The 21,558-nt window shown below is 45.5% G+C and overlaps 1 protein-coding gene across 2 annotated transcripts in view; it reads right to left on the bottom strand.

Moving 5' to 3' along the window:
* Positions 1–21,558, bottom strand: part of HNRNPA2B1 (heterogeneous nuclear ribonucleoprotein A2/B1) — a 265,052-nt gene that overhangs the window by 145,321 nt on the left and 98,173 nt on the right. Inside the window, exons 10-11 of one of the 2 annotated variants that reach the window (XM_085631649.1) lie at positions 17,761–17,837; positions 17,140–17,609 (exon numbers count right to left, since the gene is read on the bottom strand). In XM_085631649.1, the coding sequence (XP_085487775.1) occupies positions 17,773–17,837 (65 nt within the window). In that variant the 3' untranslated portion in view covers positions 17,140–17,609; positions 17,761–17,772. Of the gene's footprint in view, positions 1–17,139; positions 17,610–17,760; positions 17,838–21,558 lie in introns of those variants that run through there. The other variant, XM_085631648.1, reaches the window with a different exon arrangement.

The following is a 21,558-nucleotide window of genomic DNA, read 5'->3' as shown; positions in this document are numbered from 1 at the left end:
AAGTTCAACTGCTGTTTGGAGCACTTAATTTAAAGGACTGTTTGGGAGCACTTGATTTAACTGGATTTGCTAGCGTGCCAGCGTGCTTGCGCCAGTGTGGTGTAGCTTCATTGCCGGTGTGTGGAGATTTCAATCTCAAGGAAATGAGAACATTAAACATCCTGCGCGGCATTAATTAACTGCAGTGTTTCCATTCAAAAGTTAGCTCGAGCCATCTACGCGCAATCTTACCTGCTCATGGACGTGTGTCTTCGGTCGTGTCTTCTGTGACGCATTTCCCTTTGCAGTTCCTTTTGGATATTGGGTGCACAAGCGTGCCTTGAGCCATCCTGCCTGAGCATAAGCAGCGTGCCGCCATCTTTTGCTTGGCACGTTACGGAATACACAGAGCTTCGAGGCGTTTGTAAACCACAAGTCTTGCCAACCACGTTATCGGGTAGAACGTGTGAAATTGACTTGAAGTAAAGCGCAATAAAATTGAGCGCAATGAAATGGGCGCGTGTGTATGGAAATGAAGTTAAAGCCAGTAATTAAAGTATAAGTTGTAGAAAAAGAGTGAAACAAGAAGAGATTAATCTGGTTGACATCGACATTTGGAATTGGAATCTACACTACAGAACAATACATGTTAATTATTTTAATCAATTATTTTAGTTGGTTATTTTAATTATTTGTATTAATTAATTATTTTAGTCTGTTGTGTTAATTTTTATTCTAGGTTATTTCAAATTTGTTCACCTAAATAACAAAATGTCTGATGACTCCATGTCAGCACCTCCAAAATTTTTACCTGTTCCAGGTGAACCTGCTATACCGTGGAAAAGATGGAAGAACATTTTTTTTACGTACTTATTGGCAATTGGGGGTGATAAATATGGTCCTGTGAGGAGACAGGCAATTCTCTTGCATCATCTGGGTGTCGAAGGCAGGAGAATATACGATGATTTACCAGAGATATCCTTGGGCATGGGAGATGGTCAACCTGTAAACATTTATGAGATGTCTCTTCAGATGTTGGAAAAACATTTCACTCCAAAAATAAATGTCGTTTTTGAAAGACACAAGTTTTTTTGCAGAATACAAAAAACTGATGAAAGTATCGTATCGTATGTCGCATCTTTGCGGGGGTTAGCTATAACATGTGAATTCCAAGCTCTTTGTGATTCATTAATAAGAGATCAGATAGTCAGATGCACAAATAACAAATCTGTAAAACAAAAATTGTTATCAAAGAACCCTACTTTGGAAGAGGCCATCGAAATTGCAAGGAGTATGGAAGATACTGATCACTGGATGCGAGAAATTGATAAAGGGAAAAATACTGCTGTGGGTACAACGATGAATAGTGAAAAAGAAGTTTCTGCAGAAGTAAATGATGCTAAGAAAGAATTCAAAAAAACGACAAGTAAAACATATGGAAGTGCTACAACTAAAATAGGTGAAAGAAGGCCTATAATTTGTTATAGGTGTGGATGTCCTGGACATGTAAGCTCCAGCTTTGCATGTGGAGCTAGGAATGCTACGTGCAGAGTATGTGGAAAAAGGGGTCATTTAGCAAAGGCGTGCAGGTCAAAAGGAGGTGTGCAGGGACTGAGTGTGAAGGAAATAGCGAATGAAGAAGAAGAGAATGAGCTATTTCTCACTATTGATGGGATAGAAATAAATAAACACCTTGAAATAGAAGAGACAGAGGCTGTTTCAGAGAATATTTTGCATATTGATAATAACCCTATGAAACTGAAGGAGAGTACTGAGAAGATTGAAAAACCGCATTGTGAAATTACCTTAGGAAAGGGGACCGTAAGATTGTTAGCTGATTCTGGTAGTCTGTTCACTTTGGTGTCAAAGGAAGCATTTCAAGAAAAGTTAGATGGGAAAATGAATCAACTTCAACCTTCTGATGTTAAGGCTGTAGGCTATGGCGGTTCAAGGATCAATATTTTGGGAATGCAGTGGATGAGTATCATCTTTAAGAAAAACGGAGTTTATGGAAGGGTGTATGTCACTAATGAAGGATCCAATTTATTGGGATGGAGACATCAAAAAGACTTGAAAATTAAATTGGATCCAAATGCTGTCGAGCCTGTAATGGCTATTGAATCTAACATAGAAAATGTATCTACTGAGGTTCAAACAAGTAATGAATGGGGAGAGATGTTAATGAAGAGGTATTCTCATGTGTTTTCCAATGAATTAGGTATGCTAAAAGGGTTCATGCATCGAATTATCTTGAAGAGCAATGCGAAACCGATTGTCCATAAAGTAAGGACAATACCTCACATGATGAAAGAACCTCTCCAGAAAGAATTAGAGAAACTGTTAGATGCTAAGGTTATCGAACCAATTGAATCATCGGAATGGTTGTCTCCAATAGTCGTTGCACCGAAGGATGGTGACAAAATTCGGCTATGCATTGACTTGAGGGACCTTAACAGGAACATTTGGGTTGATCGACAGCCATTACCAAATATTGGGGAGATGCTGAGTATGATGGGTGGGGGACATGTTTTTAGTGTGTTAGACATGTCTTCGGCATATCATCAGGTAAACCTGCATCCAGAATCTCGTCCACTAACTTCATTTGTTACACCTTTAGGGGCATTCCGATATTGTAGGATGCCATTTGGGCTGGCATCGGCCTCTGCTGTTTTTCAGCGAGTAATGCAGAACATATTCAAAGGTATGGAGAGGGTACTTTGTTTCCAGGATGATATTATGATTGTTGGAAGATCTTTTCGTGAACATGATGAAATCATGGAAGAAGTTTTGGAAAGAATTTCCAAATGTGGCCTGACGATAAAGAGAGAAAAGTGTCAAATGAGGTTAGGAGTAGTGAGTTATCTTGGTCACCAGATTTCTGCTGAGGGAATAAAACCTAAAAGTAGCATAGTAAAGGCAGTGAAGGAAGCTCCGTGTCCCATTAATAAGGAAGAGTTGAAGTCTTTTCTGGGGCTTGCTGAGTATTGCTCAAAATTTATTCCAAAGTTCACGGATTTGGTGGAACCTATGAGACTTTTGTTGAAGAAGGGTGTCAGGTATGAATGGAATTTGGAGTGTGAGAAGGCATTTAGTGATGTAAAAGCTAGTCTGTTGAGTGCACCGTCATTGGGGCATTTTGATCCTAAGAAGAAAACGATTTTAATCAGTGATGCAAGCAATGTTGGAATAGGAGCTGTTTTGTTGCAGGTGTCAGATGGGAATGAAAGCATAATTGGATTTGCTTCTCGTAGGTTGCAGGGTGCGGAGAAATCTTACTCGACAATAGAAAAAGAGGCGCTTGCATGTTGTTGGGGCATAGCGCATTTTAGATTTTATTTATGGGGGATACCCTTTGTTGTCAAAACGGACCACAAGCCTTTGGTTTACATATTCAAGGGTGGTCGAGGTTTGGAAGGTAGTGTAACTCCTCGAATATCGAGATGGTTGTTATCTGTTTTAGAATACAATTTTGTTGTAGAGTATGTTCGGGGGAACAAAAATGTTATAGCCGATTGTCATTCCAGAATGCCAGTGGAAGGTGATTCGTGCATGGAAGTTTTGGATGATTTAGTTTTGGATGTGGCAGCTGAATTTGCTGTTAGTAGAGATGAGTGGAAAGAAGCAATGGAGTCAGATTGTGAGTACAAACAATTGAAGGAATTCGTTATCAATTGTTGGAATAATTCTGAGGTGACAGCTGTACATAAGAAATATTTATCAATAAAGGATGAACTTAGCTTACAAGGTGATAAAATACTGAGAAGGAATAAGATTATTCCTCCGATTCAATTGAGAACGAGATTATTGAGAATTGTGCACGAAGGACATTTGGGTAGGAGTTTGACTAAGCGGAGGTTAAGAGAGTCTTTTTGGTGGCCAGAAATGGATAAGGATGTGGAGGAGTTGGTGAAAGAATGTTATGCGTGTAGCAACAGTGATAAGACGCGAATTGTGAGGAAGGCTCTTTTGAAATGTGTTGAGTTACCGGAAAAACCATGGGAGAAGTTGGCGTTGGATGTTTTAGGCCCGATTGAAAAATTAGGAAGTGGTAATCGTTATTTGGTAGTGTTGGTAGATTACTATAGCAAATGGTTTACGTGCAAATCAATGGGTGAAGTTACCACTACTAATGTGATCAAATTTTTGAAAGAAGTATTTTTGGAGGAAGGAGTGCCTAAGACATTGGTAACAGATAACGGTGTGCAATTGGTATTTTCAGAAATGAGTAGTTTTTTAAGTAGTCTTGGGATATCTCACAATAGGGTTGCCTTATTCCATCCACAGGCTAATGGACTTGTGGAGAGGGTGAATCGCATTGTGATGGGTAGTATTCAGCTTTCATTAGCTAATGGTCTGTCGTGGAAGGATGAGTTGAGAAGAATGATGTGGGGTCATAGGATTACTCCTCATTCGGTGACAGGCATTTCTCCTTTTATAGCTTTGAAAGGAAGGGAACCAGGCACCAAAGAGTCTCCAATGTGGTTGAGAGAGAAAAGTCAAGTTTGGGTGGATAGAGAGGAAATGAAAGCAAGAGCACAAGAATGTCAATTTCGTGGAAAGTTAGAGTTTGATCACAGGAAAGCTGTCAAGGAGATTGTGTTTCAGGAAGGTGATTGGGTTGTGATAAGAAGGTTCGGATTTGTGAAAAAAGGAGAAAGCAAATTCTCTCAACCACATAAAGTGGTATCAGTGAATGGTACTGTGGCTTTATTGGATGACGGTAAGAGGTGGAGTGTTGGTGATCTGTGCAAAGTATCACATCTATAAAATTAAGAACGAGGAATAGTTCTGATGTATTTACAAGATGTAAGTTAAACTATTGTGAAGATGTTTATTGTAATTTAAATATTTAATTCTTTTTCATTTGTGAATATTTTCAAATGTTTTCTTTTATTATAAGGAGGGAGATATGTGGAAATGATTAGAATGTTTTAGTAGGCTGTGATGTAACAGAATCTCAGCCATGTCAGGATTCTATGTTTAACCAGTAATGCCTGTGAAGCTGAAGGTGGCTGTGTATTTATCTGCTCTATTAAACCTACTTTAATTCTACTAAAAAAGAGTGGATTACTACAGTTACCTTTGTGGTGTGGGGCAAAGGCAACGAACAGTTGTTTTGTCTTCCTGAATGGTTTAGTCCTGTCGATGTAGTACATGAGGGCCCTCCGTACATCTAGTGTATGTAGTGCCCTTTCTGCAACAGTTTGTGGGTTTTGGAAGAAAACGGGCAGTTCAATAGTCTGATTCATGTGGAACTGCGATATTACCTTGGGCATGAATTTGGGGTTGGTACGTAGTACGACCCTGTTGGCGTGAACCTGAATAAATGGCTCTTGAACGGTTAGTGCCTGGAGTTCACTAACTCTTCTTAGGGAAGTGATCGCTATTAGGAAGGCCACTTTCCAGGTAAGGAATTGAATCTCGCATGAGTGTAGAGGTTCAAAGGGTGGACCCATCAGGCGTGTGAGGACCAAGTTGAGGTTCCACATTGGAGCCGGTGGGTGACTAGGTGGAATGACTCGTTTGAGCCCTTCCAAGAATGCTTTGATGGCAGGCACTCTGAATAGAGCGAGGTGCTGCCGGGTTTGCAGATAGGCTGATATGGCGGTCAAATGGACACGTATAGAGGTGTACGCCAGATTGCATCGGTATAGGTGTAAGAGGTAACAGATGATGTTGTGGATGGATGCGTCCAGCGGGTTGATGTCATTATTACCGCAATAAATGACGAACCTTTTCCATTTGGCTGCATAGCAAGCCCTGGTAGTGGGTCTCCTGGCCTCCTTGATGATGTCCATACAGTCAGGTGGCAGGTTGAGATAGCCAAACTCTAGGACTTCAGGAGCCAGATCGCCAGGTTCAGCTGTTGCGGATCTGGGTGCTGAACCTCTCCATGGTTCTGCGTCAAATGCGCGGGTTTGATCCGCAGCCTTTGATGCGGCACCACGGAAAGTTCGAGGAAGGTGGTGTACCACGGCTGGCGTGCCCACGTGGGAGCAACTAGGACGAGTGTCAGGGAGTGTTGTCGTAGTTTGCGAGCCACCAGCGGTATCAACGGCGCTGGGGGAAAAGCGTACGCAAATCTGCCGGACCAGTTCATCCATATCGCATTGCCCTGCGACTGCGGATGTGGGAATCTGGCGGCGAAGCTTTGGCATTTTGCGTTTTCGCTTGTCGCGAATAGGTCTATCTCTGGATGACCCCACTGCTGGAAGTACGGTTGGAGTACTGATGGGTGTAACTCCCACTCGTGCATCTGGTGGCTGTGTCTGCTGAGCAGATCCGCCATCTGGTTGTCCTTGCCAGGGAGGTGTTCCGCCATGAGGAACATGTTCCTTTGAATGGCCCACTTCCACATGCTCTGAGCCAGATGAGACAACTGTGGAGAGTGTGTTCCTCCCTGCTTCTGTATGTAGTACATGGCAGTCATGTTGTCCGTCCGGATCAATACGACTTTGTTGCACAGATGTACTTTGAATGCCTTCATGGCCAGGAAGATTGCCATCAGTTCCAGAAGGTTGATGTGCATCTTCTTCTGTTGTGTCGTCCATAGTCCCTGCACTGTGTAGTGGAGTACATGAGCTCCCCATCCCTGGAGAGACGCGTCCGCTGTCAGTACTATTTGTGGAACAGGCTCTTGGAACGGTCGGCCCTTGCAAAGGTTTTGTGGATTCCACCAATGCAGAGAGTTGTATGCCCGACCGCTCACCAACACTAGGTCTTTCAACTGTCCTTGAGCCTGATTCCACTGACGTGCTAGGCACTCCTGAAGTGGGCGCATATGTAACCTCGCGTGCGGGACTATGAAGATGCAGGAGGCCATCATGCCTATCAACTGCATAAACACTCGCGCTGGAAGCGAGTGATTGGGTTTGAACTTGGAGATCAGCAGTTGTATGCTGTTGATCCTCACTAAATTTGGCTGAGCTGTGGCCGCCAGAGTGTCTATAGTCGCACCTAGGTACTGTTGTACGTGTGCGGGCTGGAGATGGGACTTTGGGTAATTTAGTGAGAATCCCAGACTGTGAAGAAGGTGAATGGTGCGGGACATGTGGCTTGCACATTGCTGGGCTGACTTCGCTTGAACGAGCCAGTCGTCTAGGTAGGGGTAGACGTGTATATGCTGCCTCCGTAAATGTGCTGCCACAGTAGCTAGGCACTTCGTGAAAACCCTGGGCGCTGTTGTCACGCCGAAGGGAAGGACTTTGAACTGATAGTGCTGCCCCTGAACAGTGAACCTGAGGTATTTTTTGTGTGAGGGGTGGATGGGTATGTGAAAGTACGCATCCTTGAGGTCCAGTGAGGCTAGGAAGTCTCCCTGCTTGAGAAGCGGAAGGACTTGCTGTAGGGTGAGCATGTGAAAGTGCTCTGAAAGAATGTACTGGTTCAGGGGTCTCAGGTCTAATATAGGCCTGAGCGACCCGTCCTTCTTTGGAATTAAAAAGTAGAGGGAGTAAACCCCCGTACCCTGCTCGTGGATGGGTACGACCTCTATAGCGCCTTTTAGAAGCATACTTTGCACCTCTTGCTGTAAGAGCGTTAAGTGCTCTGAGGACATAGGACGGTTTCTTGGTGGTATTGTGGGTGGAGTGGAGGTTAACTCCAGACAGTAACCGTATTTTACAATATCTTTGACCCACCTGTCCGTGGTGATGGAGTTCCACGTGGACAGGAACCTTTGTAGTCTTCCCCCGACAGGTGTTATGTGGTCGGGAGGAAGGGAGAGGGCGTCACTGCTTGTTCTTGGGGGAGGACCTGGTGTTGCCGTAGCCACGTCCTCTGCCCTTTGTACTGGAGCCACGATATCCACCTCGGGTGTTTTTATCGTAGGTGGTCTGTGTATTGCCTTTGTTATACGTTTGTTGTGACCCCTGTCCTCTACCTGCCCCCTTGTTTCCGGGGCGACGAAAGGAGCCGCTCCGAAAGGACTGAGTTTGGAGGGCGCCCATGGACTTTGCAGTGTCCGTGTCCTTTTTTATCTTTTCGAGGGTGGTGTCAACCTCTGGGCCGAATAAATAGTCGGGGTTGACGGGCTGGTTCAGTATGTTGTTTTGTACCTCAGGCTTGAATCCTGAGATTCGTAGCCAGGCATGTCGTCGCAGCATGACGCTTGTGTTTATGGCCCTGGCGGCCGTGTCTGCAGCATCTAGGGCACATTTGATGGAAGCATTTGTGAGTAGCTGTCCCTCTCTGATAAGAATTTCTGCACCTTCTTTGAACTGGTCAGGGAGATGTTGGAGTAGTTGCTCCAATGTGTCATAGTGCGCTCTATCGTAGCGAGCGAGGAGCGCTTGAGTGTTGGCTATGCGCCATATGTTGGCAGCCTGGGCGGCAACTCGCTTGCCGGAGGTCTCTAGCACCTTGGACTCTTTGTCCGGGGGAGGAGCGTCACCTGTCGTTTGCGAGTGTGCCCTCTTGCGAGCATTCGCTACGACGATGGAGTCGAGTGGTAATTGTCCTTTGATGTAAGTAGGATCCCCAGGTGCTGATCTGTATTTTTTATCAATCCTGGGGTTTATCACTCGTGCCCTGGTGGGTTCCTTGAAAATGTCCTTAGCTGGTTTGAGGACCCCCTTGAGCATTGGCAGAGTTTTTACATGTCTTTCTGAGGATGCAAAAGTGTCCATTAGAAAGTCATCCTCGATGGTATCTGAGTGAAGCTGTACCCCATGGTTATTTGCAGCACGTTTAATAAGAGCGTTGAACGCCGCAGTATCCTCCGTGGGAGATGTTTTTGCCCCATAGAGTTGTGGGTCCTGTGTATCGAGAGGTGCACTGGGGTCTGCAGGGTCGCCCCAAGTTTGATCAGGGTCCTGCTGGTCATCAGGGTCTGTGTCTACATGGTAGGGTGCTTGGTCATCCATGTAGTCCTCCAATGCATCCGTGTCGGAGCGTGTGGGGGAGAACCGGTGTGGATCCTGGTAGGAGGAATGGAACGGTTCGTAAAGGAGAGGTTCTGATTCCACAGGCAGCTTCCTTTTTAGTGGGATCCTGAAAGGGTCCAATGGCGGTTCCGAAGTTATTCTCCGGTCGTGGAGAATCATCCTGCCAGTGTCGGCGTCGATGACACGTGACGGAGACGTCTCGTCCGGTGGAACCGGAGTCTGGGTAACCCGTGTCCTGAGTTGGAACATCTTCGGGATTGTTGACGGAGGCAAGCCGAAGGTAATGTTGGCTGGCCCCGTAGAGGTTGCTGGAGCTCCGATCGGGCCGGAACCCGACGGGTCTTTGAGGGCCGCCGCGGTTTTGCTTTGCGTCGCAGCAGGCCGCACTTGGGGCGTCTTTGAGGCTTTGGCACCGGGCAGGTTCGTAGAGCCGGGCGTGGATTTTTTCGGTGCCGGCGGGTCCTCGAGTCGAGGTGTGGAGATCACCGTCGACGTCCTCGATACGTGAGGCTTCGGCGTCGTCGAGGGAGCGACGCGAGGCGAAGCAGGCGGTATTGCCCTCGGTGTCGTTGGCGTCGGTAGCCGAGTAGGTTTCTCGGTGCCGAGGGCCTTTTTCCGTTTGTCGACTCCGATGTCGCCCGACTCCAGTTCGGCACCGAAGTCCCTCTTGGTGCGGTCGGTGCCGACGCGTTGCGCTGGCGTCGAAGGCGTGGAAGGCCTCGATCCGACCAGCGCCACTTTCAGTTTCGGTTTCGGATGAACCGGAGCAGCTTTCGGTTTCGGTTTTGTGGTAGGGAAACCAGCTGGCTTATGCAGCAATGGCTGCCGCTGAACGTCCGAGGCCGGGCCCGAGGGCGGGGCCGAAGAACTACGGGATGGGTCTCGGGTAAGGCCCGAAGGCGATCCCTCGACCGGAGCCAAAGGCTGTGGCGCTGGTGTTTCTTCGGTTTGAACAGGTAGGCCTTGTTCATCATTGGAGCTACTCTCTTCGGCCCCTAAGGCCTCCTCGTCGTCTCCTACCTCGGTGTCGTCTTCACCTCTGTGGAAGAGTGACTCGCCGCCCTCGTCCGATCCGGGGTCGTGTTCGGAAACGGGACTGGAGGGTATGACTTCTAATTCTTCGACGTCGGCTTCGTCGAAGATGTCTGTTGGGGCCGGTGCCGCGTGCCGCGCCTCGAGTCTCGCCGCTCTTCGGTTCCTTAGAGTCTTCTTGGAACGGAACCGGGCACAGGCCATGCATGTCGATTCGTCGTGGTCCGGCGAAAGGCATTTGTTGCACACCGGATGGACGTCGATGTGTGGGTACTTCGCATTGCATACCGGACACCTTTTGAATGGAGTCCTGGATTCCATCGTCGAAGTAGTCGATGGACTGGTAAATGCGAAAGAAGTCGGTGCTGAAAGTTAGTAAACTAACAAAATTCTATCGAAACCCGATCGATAAACAGTACCGACGCGAACTAAAGGCCTTTTGGCCTCGACCAAATATTTTCCTAACTTGAGCTAAGATAGCACATCCGAACCCAATGGCGGAAAAAAACAATCTGAGGATGGAGAGGATGCCCATGCGCACTGTAGTCCAGGGGAGGAGTCACCTATCCAAGGATACTTCGAAGACTCTTCCAGGACAACAACGTGCAAACATCCGGACCCAACACTAGGCGGCGATCTATGCACAGATATGAATTCAGCAGCCCACATGCCTCGAACACAGGTCTGCGATCGAAGATCGGTCTTAGTGACTTGACTATTTTAGGTATCAGAAAGTATAGCAAATATACTCCTGTGCCCTGTTGCTGATGAGGCACCGGTTCTAGAGAAGGGCTTGTACCTCTTGTTTGAGGAGGGTTAGGTGACCCTGTGATAACCTGTGAGTGCGAGGTGGGATGTTTGGTGGTGTGGTAATGAGCTCCAGACAGTAACCATGTTGGATAATGGCTAGTACCCATTAATCTGTGGTGATGGTTTCCCTGGCTGAGAAAAAGAATTGAAGTATTTCCCCAACAGATGTGTGATCGGGGGAAGGGTTGGGCAGTCAGTTTTTCAGGGGAGGATGCTCGGCACGCGGAGGCTCCCTTGCCACTTCCTTTGTTACCACCTCTAAAGGAGCCCCCAATAAAGCCCTTTGGGTAGGTGGATTGGCCCTGCTTTTTTTGGAGAAGTGGAGGCATCTGCGTTAGTGGATTTATATATCCGCCCCTGTAACCGAAGCGACAAAAGGAGCCTCTAGGTGTGGTAGTTTGTAAGCCTCATCGCTTTAGCAGTATATGTGCCCTTCATTTTATCTAAGGTGGCGTCCACCTGAGGGCTGAATAGATGTACCTCATCGAAGGGCATGTTCAGAACTGCCTGGTATACCTCTGGCTTGAAGCCAGAACACCGGAGCCAAGCCGGTCTCCCGAGGAGCACACTGGAATTAATACCTCTAGCAGCTGTATCCGCTGCATCTAAAGCACATCTGATGGAAATATTAGTGATGGCCTGAATCTCGGCAACTATCTGTTGCCCCCTTTTACTAAGTTCTTCACAGGGAGAGGTTATAGTAACTCCATCTCATCCAAATGAGCCCTGTCATAACATGCCAGACAGGCATAGGAATTGGCAATAGGTTAGTGGTCAGCTGCCTGCGCTGCTACTTTTTTCCTACTGTATCAATACTCTTACTCTTTTTCAGGAGGTGACATATCCCCAGTTGCCTGGCTGTTGGCTCTTTTCCTAGCAGTGGTGGCAACTTTTGTCTGGTGGCACTTGACTTCGTATAAATAGGGGGGGGTCCTGACTGAGTCGGTTTATATTTTTTTTATCTACCCGTGGGGTAATAACCCTGACACAGACAAGCTTCTTGAAGATGTAGTCAGTGTGCCGTAACATACCATTGTCTGTGGGTGGATGAGAGGGTATTCAAGGGGAAATCTTGTTCTAATTACTCTTTATGTAGTTCAACACAATTACAAGTGGCTGCTCTAGGAAGTACCCGTTAGTAATCATTAGCATTTTCATGAGGGGAGGGAGGGGTGAGCTGGATAAATATCCAGATCATTTGGTGTTATGGGATCTGTATTTTATGTGTCCAATGGGTCTGGATCTCCTAATGGGTTTTCCATACCCCCATTATTTGACCTAGGTGGCCCTGGAGGTGTAGCATCTAGAGGGTCATCGTGTGAAGTAGGGCATGATGGAGGTGGTGATGATGATGGTAGAGGTAGAGGTGGTGATGATGATGGGGGAGGTAGAGGTGGTGATGATGGGGGAGGAGGAGGAGGAGGATGATAAGTAGGGCCGGTAGCCCGATCCTTTGTCATGTTTTTGAGAGGAACAGGAGTGTTCAATGCATCGGAGGGATGCATTAGATGCCGGGCGAACGTCGGCACTATTGTTGGATCTTAGTGCCGCATTTGACACGGTACCCCATCAGATTCTGTTGCAGCATCTGGAGGAGGCTGGTATATAGGGTCCGGCCCTGGGCTGGTTCGCCTCTTTCCTATCCGAGAGAACCTTCCAGGTGTCTGCCCGCCCCTTCAGCTCCCGGGCACACGCTAGTAAACAAGGGGTTCCACAGGGCTCAACTTTATTTAACCTATATGTTCAGCCACTAGCAGTGGTAGCCAGGAGTAGAGGACTAAATGTGGTATCATATGTGGACGATACCCAGCTAGTGGTGGAACGATCCGACGACTCCACGCAGGAGGCACTCAAGTTTAGGATCGATCGAACAGCCATTGCAGAGTGGATGACTGTCAACTGCCTCCAGTTAAATGCGAGCAAATCATACATTCTGCTAGTGGGGAGAGACACTGAGTTGTGGAGTGAGCGCTGGTGGCCTTTGACTCTGGGCTGTGCACCCCCCAAACAGGTGGTTAAAAACTAGGCAGTACCGATTGACTCTGCCCTTAACTTTCAGGTCCAAACTAAAAAAGTAGCTGGGACCTGTATCGGACTCCTGAGCGGGCTCAAACCACAGTTGGGCTTCTTTGATACCACAGTCCGCCAAGTCATCATCCAGGCCTCCTTTCTGTCGAGGCTGGATTACGCTAGTTCACTTTACCTAGGGGCAAATGCGGCTGAGATCCTACGTCTGCAAAGGGCGCAAAATGCGGCTGCCACAACCCTAATTAGCCTTCCAAGAACCTGTCCCAAAACCAACGCCATCCGCAGACTACATTGGCTGCCGGTGGCAAAACGCATGGAGTTTAAGTCTGTTTGCATCGCCCACAAAATTATGGATCTCTACTCTCCAGATATTCTAGCGAATCTGCTCTTACCCTACATACTCACCAGTCAACTACGATCCATGGGCCAGCATCTGGCAGTTGTCCCTCGGGTGAATCAAGTGCGAGCAGGAGGTCGCTCTTTTCGCGTCCTCGCTGTGAAACTCTTCCGGTTCACATCCGTAGCATCAACAACCATACTGCATTTCTTAAAGCTATTAAAACTCCTCTTTTCCGTACTGTATAGGCCTAGTTTTCTTAGATCAGTGCCCTTTCAATATCAGCAACAGTCAGCACTGGGACGCCCCTTAGCTGAGGCAGCTGTGCGCTCTACAAAACATAACATAACAATGCATCCTCAAAAGTCAATTTTCTCTTTGAAGGAGGAGAGGACATTATTCGCCCAGTGCCTTGTTGAATTTGGATCTTTCGTTATCTAATGTCCATTGTTTCAAGGATAGGCTTGATAGAAGACATGAAAACTGAGGAATGCTTCAAAGTTTTTGTCTCTGATGGTTTCGGAATCAAGGAATGCTTTAAGATTTTGGTCTGACCATTTCAGAACCGAGGGTTTCGAAGCTAAGAAGTGTTTTTGGTCATCACCGGAGCAGAAGCATCAAGTTGCAGAGTTGGTTCCAAAGATGGGGAGGAGACGGATGCGTGTGCTCGATCCAAGGAGGATAACAACGAGGAATAAACCTTGGTGGAAATTCAGTGAGGAGCCTGAAGGCAGGGCATCCAAAGTGTCTTTTTGGATCCATGGTAAGAAAGCAGGGGCTGTCCAGCAACCTCTATTATTGGGAAGGGGGATTGCTTAAAGCTTTGCTTGGGTTGTGTAGCAGGGCCTAGGGCGGTAGTACTCGCGCGTTGCTTGAGTGGTAGGATGTAATCTAATTCCTCATCCACATCAGAACTGGAGATTTCTACCAGAGAACCCACTTCGTTCTCAGCAGGCTTCTCCTAGGCGTGTTCAGCCCCAAAAATGCCTGGAGGGTCGCAATTGCTTCGACTGGACCTCTCTAGCCAAACAGCCCTTTGATGATCTCGTAGCGTCTTTTTAGAGCGAAAAGACTTGCAGCTGTCGCAATCGGCCTCAGTGGTTGGGTGAAAGGCAGAGGTTACACACTGGTTGTTGGTCAGTGTGAGGATAATTGGAGTGGCAATGCGGGCAAAATCGAAAAGGTGTTGGTTCCATCAGGAACACATCTTCGACGACCATGTACGTAAGATAATAGGCCAGAGACCGGCCGCGCCCTGAAGGGTAATTGGTCGGTGCCCCAACCGACAAATGTTTTAAGCGGTGCAGTGATAAAAAAGCCCGATCAAAACAAACTATACCATCGAAGACAGGATAGGACCAAAGATTCTTACCAAACAGAGTTCGACACTGAGGAGAGGCACTTATGTCCGAACACGAAGGCATTGAGAAAACTATCTAACAAAGGAGTCATGCACATGTACGATCTCGCCGAGAGGATTCACTATCTCGTGACTTTAAAGACATCTTTGAACAAAAACGACTTGCAAAGGTTCGAACCCCACACTAGATGGCAGGAGTATGCAGAGAGTGTGTATCTACAGCCACAAATGCCATTGGACATGTAGCTTGCATTCCTATACATCAGAGATACATGTGCTTTCTGATGGACTGGTATCAGTCTTCTTGATTAACTGGCAGCATCCATGACTCGGAAGTGATAGGGTGAGGATAAGGCCGGGGGCGGGGGGGGAGGGGGGAAACGACACTGCGATAGCCATATAGCATTCTGGTAAATTAATTTATCATAAGAACTACAACACTGGTTTATGTTACTGTTGAGCATTCTCTACGCCATAATATCTGTCAAAGTATGATGTCCTCAGCCTTACTGCTAGTCATCTTCAAAACAGAGGCACCACTCCTCTTAATGTTGATCACTGTCATGTCTTCCTCTTGATATGATTCACATGAAGCGGTGTTGAACTTGCTGCGGTCTAAAAGGGTCCTTTTACTGTAACACTACTATTTCAGTATCCAGAAGTTGAATGGAGCATATTCAGAAGAGGTGTTTAATGGAGAAACTTCAGTAGAGGTCCTGGCCACTGAAAACAATAATGGTATCTCTATCGTACTTGAGATCTTTGGGTTGATATCGGCAGGTATGTCTTTGACTAGACCTACTGGCAGACATTAGGTCGTTAATGGAAAGACTTTTCCAGGGGGTGAGGCTGTTGGTGCTGCTTCGACGCTGAAACTGGAGAAACTGAGGGCAAGGTTAATCGCCAACGTGGTGGACAATGGTGTCCTTAATGATTCTGACATTCCCGTAAAATTTAAAGGCGCCTCAAAAGACTTTTTTGACTGGCAAACAGGCTTTTTCTTATTTATTTTTAAAGCTTTTTATGAGGTTCTCCAGAAGTAAACAGAGGCTCCTGAAATCAATGTGGGTTTTAGATACATTACCTCTTACTATTGGATACTTCAGGCACTTTTTTTTCTCCCAAACACGATAGGGAGTGGTATTCTGTGCAGATCCAAAACCTGAGGTTCACTGCCCATCTTCGGGGCGGTCTCAAAAGTCACACTTTAAAGTCATTCTGCATTCTGGAAGAAGAGGTCCGATAATTTGCAGTCTTTTAGTATATACATGGATATATATGCATTAACCTTATAACCTTTTCTACCCAGAAAAGTCTCCAGTAAAAAAAAAAAAAAGAGGCTTTTTTAGCGAGTCAGCCATCTCAATAGGCACAAAATTCAAACATTCACAAGATCAATACCCATGGGCAGAGATCCAAAGGTACGAGAAAAGCTACAGAACAAGGAATACAGGTAAAAATATAGAGGAGAGAAACAGAACAGGACTCCATTCCACAAGCATGTATGGTAGAAATCAGAGTGTAATGGCCTCTACAGTGGGAGCTGGCATCTCATTGGTTGAAATTGGAGTATTTTTGTAAGAAATTGTTCCACTACTTAAGAGATTTTCAATGGGCTTTCTTACTTTACTGTGGGGTCCCCCACATCAACAAAGGAAAATTATTTAATCATACATCTCTATGATTGATCGAAGGACAGAATTGTCTATTGTAAAGGTGCAGTATACTGCACAACAAAAAGGGTGATCAAACATGTTTTTACTTGCCTTTTACCAGTCCTTGACAAATGGGAAAATCAAAGGGTGGGATACAGAATAGAATCAGAGCTACATATTTTGTCTCAAATTTCAAGGCCCTTCATTTTTTTTTTTTAATGTTAGCATTTAAAAAATGTATCCATAAAGGAGAAAAACACTGCACACATGTACGTTTAAAAATACCCAGAAGCTATTACCTGCTAGTGCGACATAACGGATGTATCCATGCAACGTTTTTTTTTTTTTTACTGGCCACTTTTTTCATTTGTTCAAATTGAGCAAAGGGCACTGTTTGTAGCAGCAGACTGCTTGTCCAATGTCCATATACAAGCTAAAATATCAATAAGGGAGGGAGGGGAACACATCAAGAAACTCATCAAACTTCATGGAAAGAACAAGACAGTATACAATAAATTTGAGTTTGGATTTTTAATTTAATAATTTAGAAAAAGTAACCATTATGCTTATAAAGTACACTGTCATATTAATTGTATTGTTGTGGATATTAAGAAAGGAAAGTAAATAAGATCTTACCTAAAGAAGTTTAAATGAAGCTTAGAACTAGGTTTCTCTACCCCCTCAGTTTTCGTTGGAATCCTTACATCTACTTGCGTTAAGCTTTGCAGAAATACAGCTCAGCATTTCTTAAACTGGCTGAACATAGTAGCAGTTCAAGAGTTCTCTTGTACTAGACCTGTAACTCTGGCCACAGTACCTCGCTGGGGGGACTTCCTTTCCTTGCCATTGAAGGAGCAGCTGCATCTAAAAGATCTAAAAAAGTGTTTCTCTTTGCAGAGATTCCCCTATAGTTAACTATATACTTTTCTCCTTAAGTACAATGAAAACACTTTCTGACCAACATTTACTGTTACACATCAAACAGCTCAGTCAAACCCTTAGTTCTACTCTTGCCTATTACGTAAAAAATAATCTTCAAAACTTACAATGAAATTCCTTCAGAATTATTTTATTAAATCATAAATGTACAACAGCTTCTTAACACTACAAACACTGCATATTTTAAATGAAAAACAGTACTTCTCATTACACCATGATCCTGGCCAATTGCTTTTCAAACTGTTAAGAAAATCTTAAAAAAGGTTTCACATGTCACCTGAACTTACAAATTGAACATCATCAAAGAAGGAATGCTTCTACACTCTTACAAAGACCACTAAAAAGAAACAATTAAAAAGCTAAGAAACTGTCTTAAAGGGATGTTCAGTCCTTCCTCCATAGCAAGGTAATGGAATCAAATAAAGCAATCCATTCACAAAATGGCTCTGCGTCTGCTCTCGTGTCTTCTGCCATATCACTGCAATAATGCATGACTGAATAGTTTCCTTAACATTGTTAATTCGATAACCTGTAGCTGTTTGTTACCTCTGGGCTCTCATCCTCTCCTATTTATACAGTGAAGCCTGTTTTAACAGAAGTAAAGAGTGAAAAAATAGGTTATGAATTGATTCAACTAACCATTTTATGGAAAAACAAAATTTTCCCAATTTATTTCCTGAACCTTTGTCACTTACACCCCTGTAATTAAGCACATCTAGTTAAAGGAATGCTTACCCATGGCAAACTTTAGTATCTGCTTCTCCCTCCATATCCACCACTTCCTCCACTACCACCTCCGGGTCCATAATTTCCTACAAATTTTAGAAACACTATCAGAAACATCTCTACACGCGATTTTACACTTTTGCAGCTGGAAAACAACTAGACCAGGAAACTAACCAAAACGCAAATCCTAACATTTTCTAAAATAAAGACTCATTAGGTCAAGTTTTATTATACAAACTACACAATAAGGATCGGCAGTCTGTGCAGAAGTTCTAGCATGGCTTGCAAAAGATACGCCACTCTGCCAAACTTCGTTTTTACTTCACCTAATGTAGAGTGGATTCAACAATGCGCAAGGCCAGTGGAGGTGCCCTGAAGATCTTTAATATTTGACAGGAGGAACACTCAAAGCATACCAGAAGGAAAAGTTACTTACCTGTAATCCTAGTTCTCTTCCAGAGGTATACTCAAAGTCATAAGCACTGAATAGTCCCGCCCACATACAGGGACCCCAGAGCATTTACAAAAATATATGCATATATATATATATATATATATATGCATATTATATATATATATATTAATGCATGTTTAACCAAAATGAAAGGACTAGTCCTGTGTAAACCTACATCAATATAAATATTATGCATACAATATAATGGGTGCTGAGCAAATTGCTTCTTTCAGGGTGTCAAAAGCCTTTTGACAGCTCACAGTCCAGCTTGCATGCAGTTTAATGCGCTCTCTGTCCCTCAGAGTGCGCTTTGAGAACTTCTGGCAGTGGGGACACTGGTCAGGATCGTGTTTTGATGGTAAACACACAATACACACCGAGTGTGGATCCGCCAGTGCCATTTTATTACCACAAGAAGGGCATTTCCTAAATAAAGGAGACATTCTGACTGGAAAAAATTGGAAAATTCACTGGAAACCAGCAGAATTAGCCCTTAAAAGCCAGAAAACGTCGAAAAAAGATTGAAAAAGCTGTAATTCAAAATTTCAGTCAAAAAACTGAAGAGCTCAAGCTCCAGGATCCTCACAGAAGGAGCCGGAAAAAAGAACTGGCCCAACTGCCACCTGTAGTGCATCATGGGAGCAGGGGGTCACGGGCAGGCCTTAAAGGCACGGTCCCCCTACTCTAATGCCTTAAAGGCAGGGTGTCAGTTTTCTTGGTTTCTTGATACTCTACTGCAGCCTACTGGCGAATGCCTACAATTACATGTTGCTTTATGGCAATAAAGCAGTGCTGTGTTATAATTTGCCTGATGCTTCCCTTTTTCCTTACGGGTTACGGGGGCACTACTATGCAAAAATATGTAATTTACAGCATTGCCATGTTTTGAACATTATTAGGTTGCATTTATATGTTTTCACATATGTATATATATATGTATATATATGTATTTTCTATATGCTCCGGGATCCCGCACATGGGCGGGGATTATTCATAGATTATGACTATTGATGAGTATCCCCTGGATGAGAACTTCTGTGAGGGTTGCTTCAACGATGCCCCACCCCTTCACAATCCTCCAGTACCCAGTCAAGCTAAGGAATGCCCCGACTTGAGTCAGAGTTGCATGAGCTTCCCCGTCCAGAATTGTCTGAATCATGGGCTTTAAAGATTGAATTTGGCCTCCACCTACAAGGTGGCCCGAATATAGAACTGTGCCCTGCCCTATCTGGCGCTTGCTTGCCTTGATAGTGAGACCTGTAGCTTGCAGAGCTTTCAAGACCTTCTCAATGTGGATCAGGAGATCCTGCCAAGTGGAACTATTGACAGCAATATCATCCAAGATATGCTGTACTAAAAGTCTCCAATCCAGCAAGGACTTTATTCACTAAACTTTGGAAGGTGGCATGGGCATTCGTTAACTCAAAGGTGAGAACAGTAAACTGATGATGCCCACCTGGGGCCAAGAATGCAGACTTCTTGTATTCCTGCAGGCAGACCAATCTGCCAGCACACTGATGTCCAATCAAAAGTACTGAGAAATTTGGCTGCCCACATCCTGTCAATTAACTCCTCAGCATCTGTCTTGGTCACTGCAGTGAGGCCCCTATAGTCCACACAAAACCTCAGCTCTGGTTTTCAACCATTGGACTGAGGTTTTGGGACTAACACAACTGGGCTGGCCCAGGGGCTCTCAGAGGATTCAATGACTCCCAGTTGCAGCATCTTGCTGACTTCAGCTCTGATGCTCTCCTTAACTTGGTAAGACTGTCTGGATATTTTATTTTTGACAGGTGCATTGTCCTTAGTGTCCACTTCACGGGTACACCAGGTTGTCTGACAAGCGGTTAGGGAGAAGTGCTCGGCATACTGCTCCACGACTTGCCTGTAGTCAGCTTGCTTTTGGGCAGAGAGGGTGTCTGAGAAGACAACTCCACCCACCGACCCATCTTTTGGGCTGTAGGCGAGGATGGCAGGGAGAGGTTCACTCTTTGCTTCCTCATCAGTGACCATAGGCATGGTCAGATCAGCCCAGTCATCGAAAAGATTCAGGCGGGTGAATTGGATGGCCCTGTGAGGGCTCTTGCAAGTGCCTACGTTAACCAGATAGGTGACCTCACCTTTCCTCTCAAGGGTCCTGGAGGGTACTAGGTGCCACAGGATCTAAAACCCATACCCTCTGCCCTGGCTGGAACTCCACCAGTGCAGCCTTTTGGTCATAACAATGCTTCTGAAGCTCTGGACTGGCATCAAGGTTTTTGGATGCTTTATCCATGTACTCAGCCATTATTGAACGCAGGCCAAGCACACAGTCCACAATATCTTGTAAGTTCCAAGTGACTAACTCCTACTTCCTTTTAAACTACTGGTCTGTGGAAGATAAAAGGTAGTAGGTCACACTACACTCATTCCACATTGCCTTAAGGTAGCGAGTCATGAAGTTATTATCTGTTTGACATCATCTCTTTAGGGAATCCAACTCTTGAAGAAAAAAAAAAACTTTAAAAAAAAATACTCAAGAGGGCCATAGCAACTGCAGAAGCAGTGACAGTCCTAAGGGATATAGCCTCAGGGTACCTGGTGACATAATCCACTGCCACGAGTATGAATCTGTTCCCTGAAACTGTAGGGAGGATCCAGGGGGCCAACGTCAACCCCTACCCTTTCAAGGGGACCCCCAACCACTGGAAGTGGAATTAAGGGGGCCTATAAGTGGTTACCGGTTTACCACAGGCTTGGCAGTGAACAGAGGAGTTACAGAACTCCTTCACCTCCTGGGACATGTTTGGCCAGTCAGTAGACGTGGGTGACTAACCTACTCCAAGTCTTGCTCTGGGCAAGATGCCCAGGTAGGGGGATGTCGCTGGCCAATGAGGGTAAAACTTTGTGTACTGCTGAGACACTACCGCTCTCCTAGTAGCACCAGGTATGGGGTCTCTGGCCTCAGTGTACATGACTCCCTCCTACCAACAGGTCCTTTGAGAGCCACTGGCATCCATTTTTCCCTGTACAGCATATTGCCATCTCTGGCTTTTAAGAGTAGGACAGGTCCTCTGTCCTTGGCACAGCTCTTCGCTAGAGGGTTCGCCTGAGCATAGGAGCTTTGCTATGTGAGGCCCAAGTTCCTGGGGCTCAGTTCCCTCTGGGGCGGACAGGTTTTCTCACTGAGGAGAGAGGACCAGAGCTTGTAGCTGTTCAGTAGCTGGCTTCCCAGACTTCTTGCATTTTCTCTTGGAGGGCTGGGACACTCTTAGACTCAAACTACTCCTTTTCACCCTAGAACTGCAGAGAACACAACCACCTTCTTTTGGCCAGTAACACCTCACCACTCCAAGGACGCCACAGCCATGGAA

Source organism: Triturus cristatus, chromosome 10, assembly GCF_964204655.1.
Source record: "Triturus cristatus chromosome 10, aTriCri1.1, whole genome shotgun sequence".
NCBI lineage: Eukaryota > Metazoa > Chordata > Amphibia > Caudata > Salamandridae > Triturus > Triturus cristatus.
This window is presented reverse-complemented; position numbering and strand designations above follow the sequence as displayed.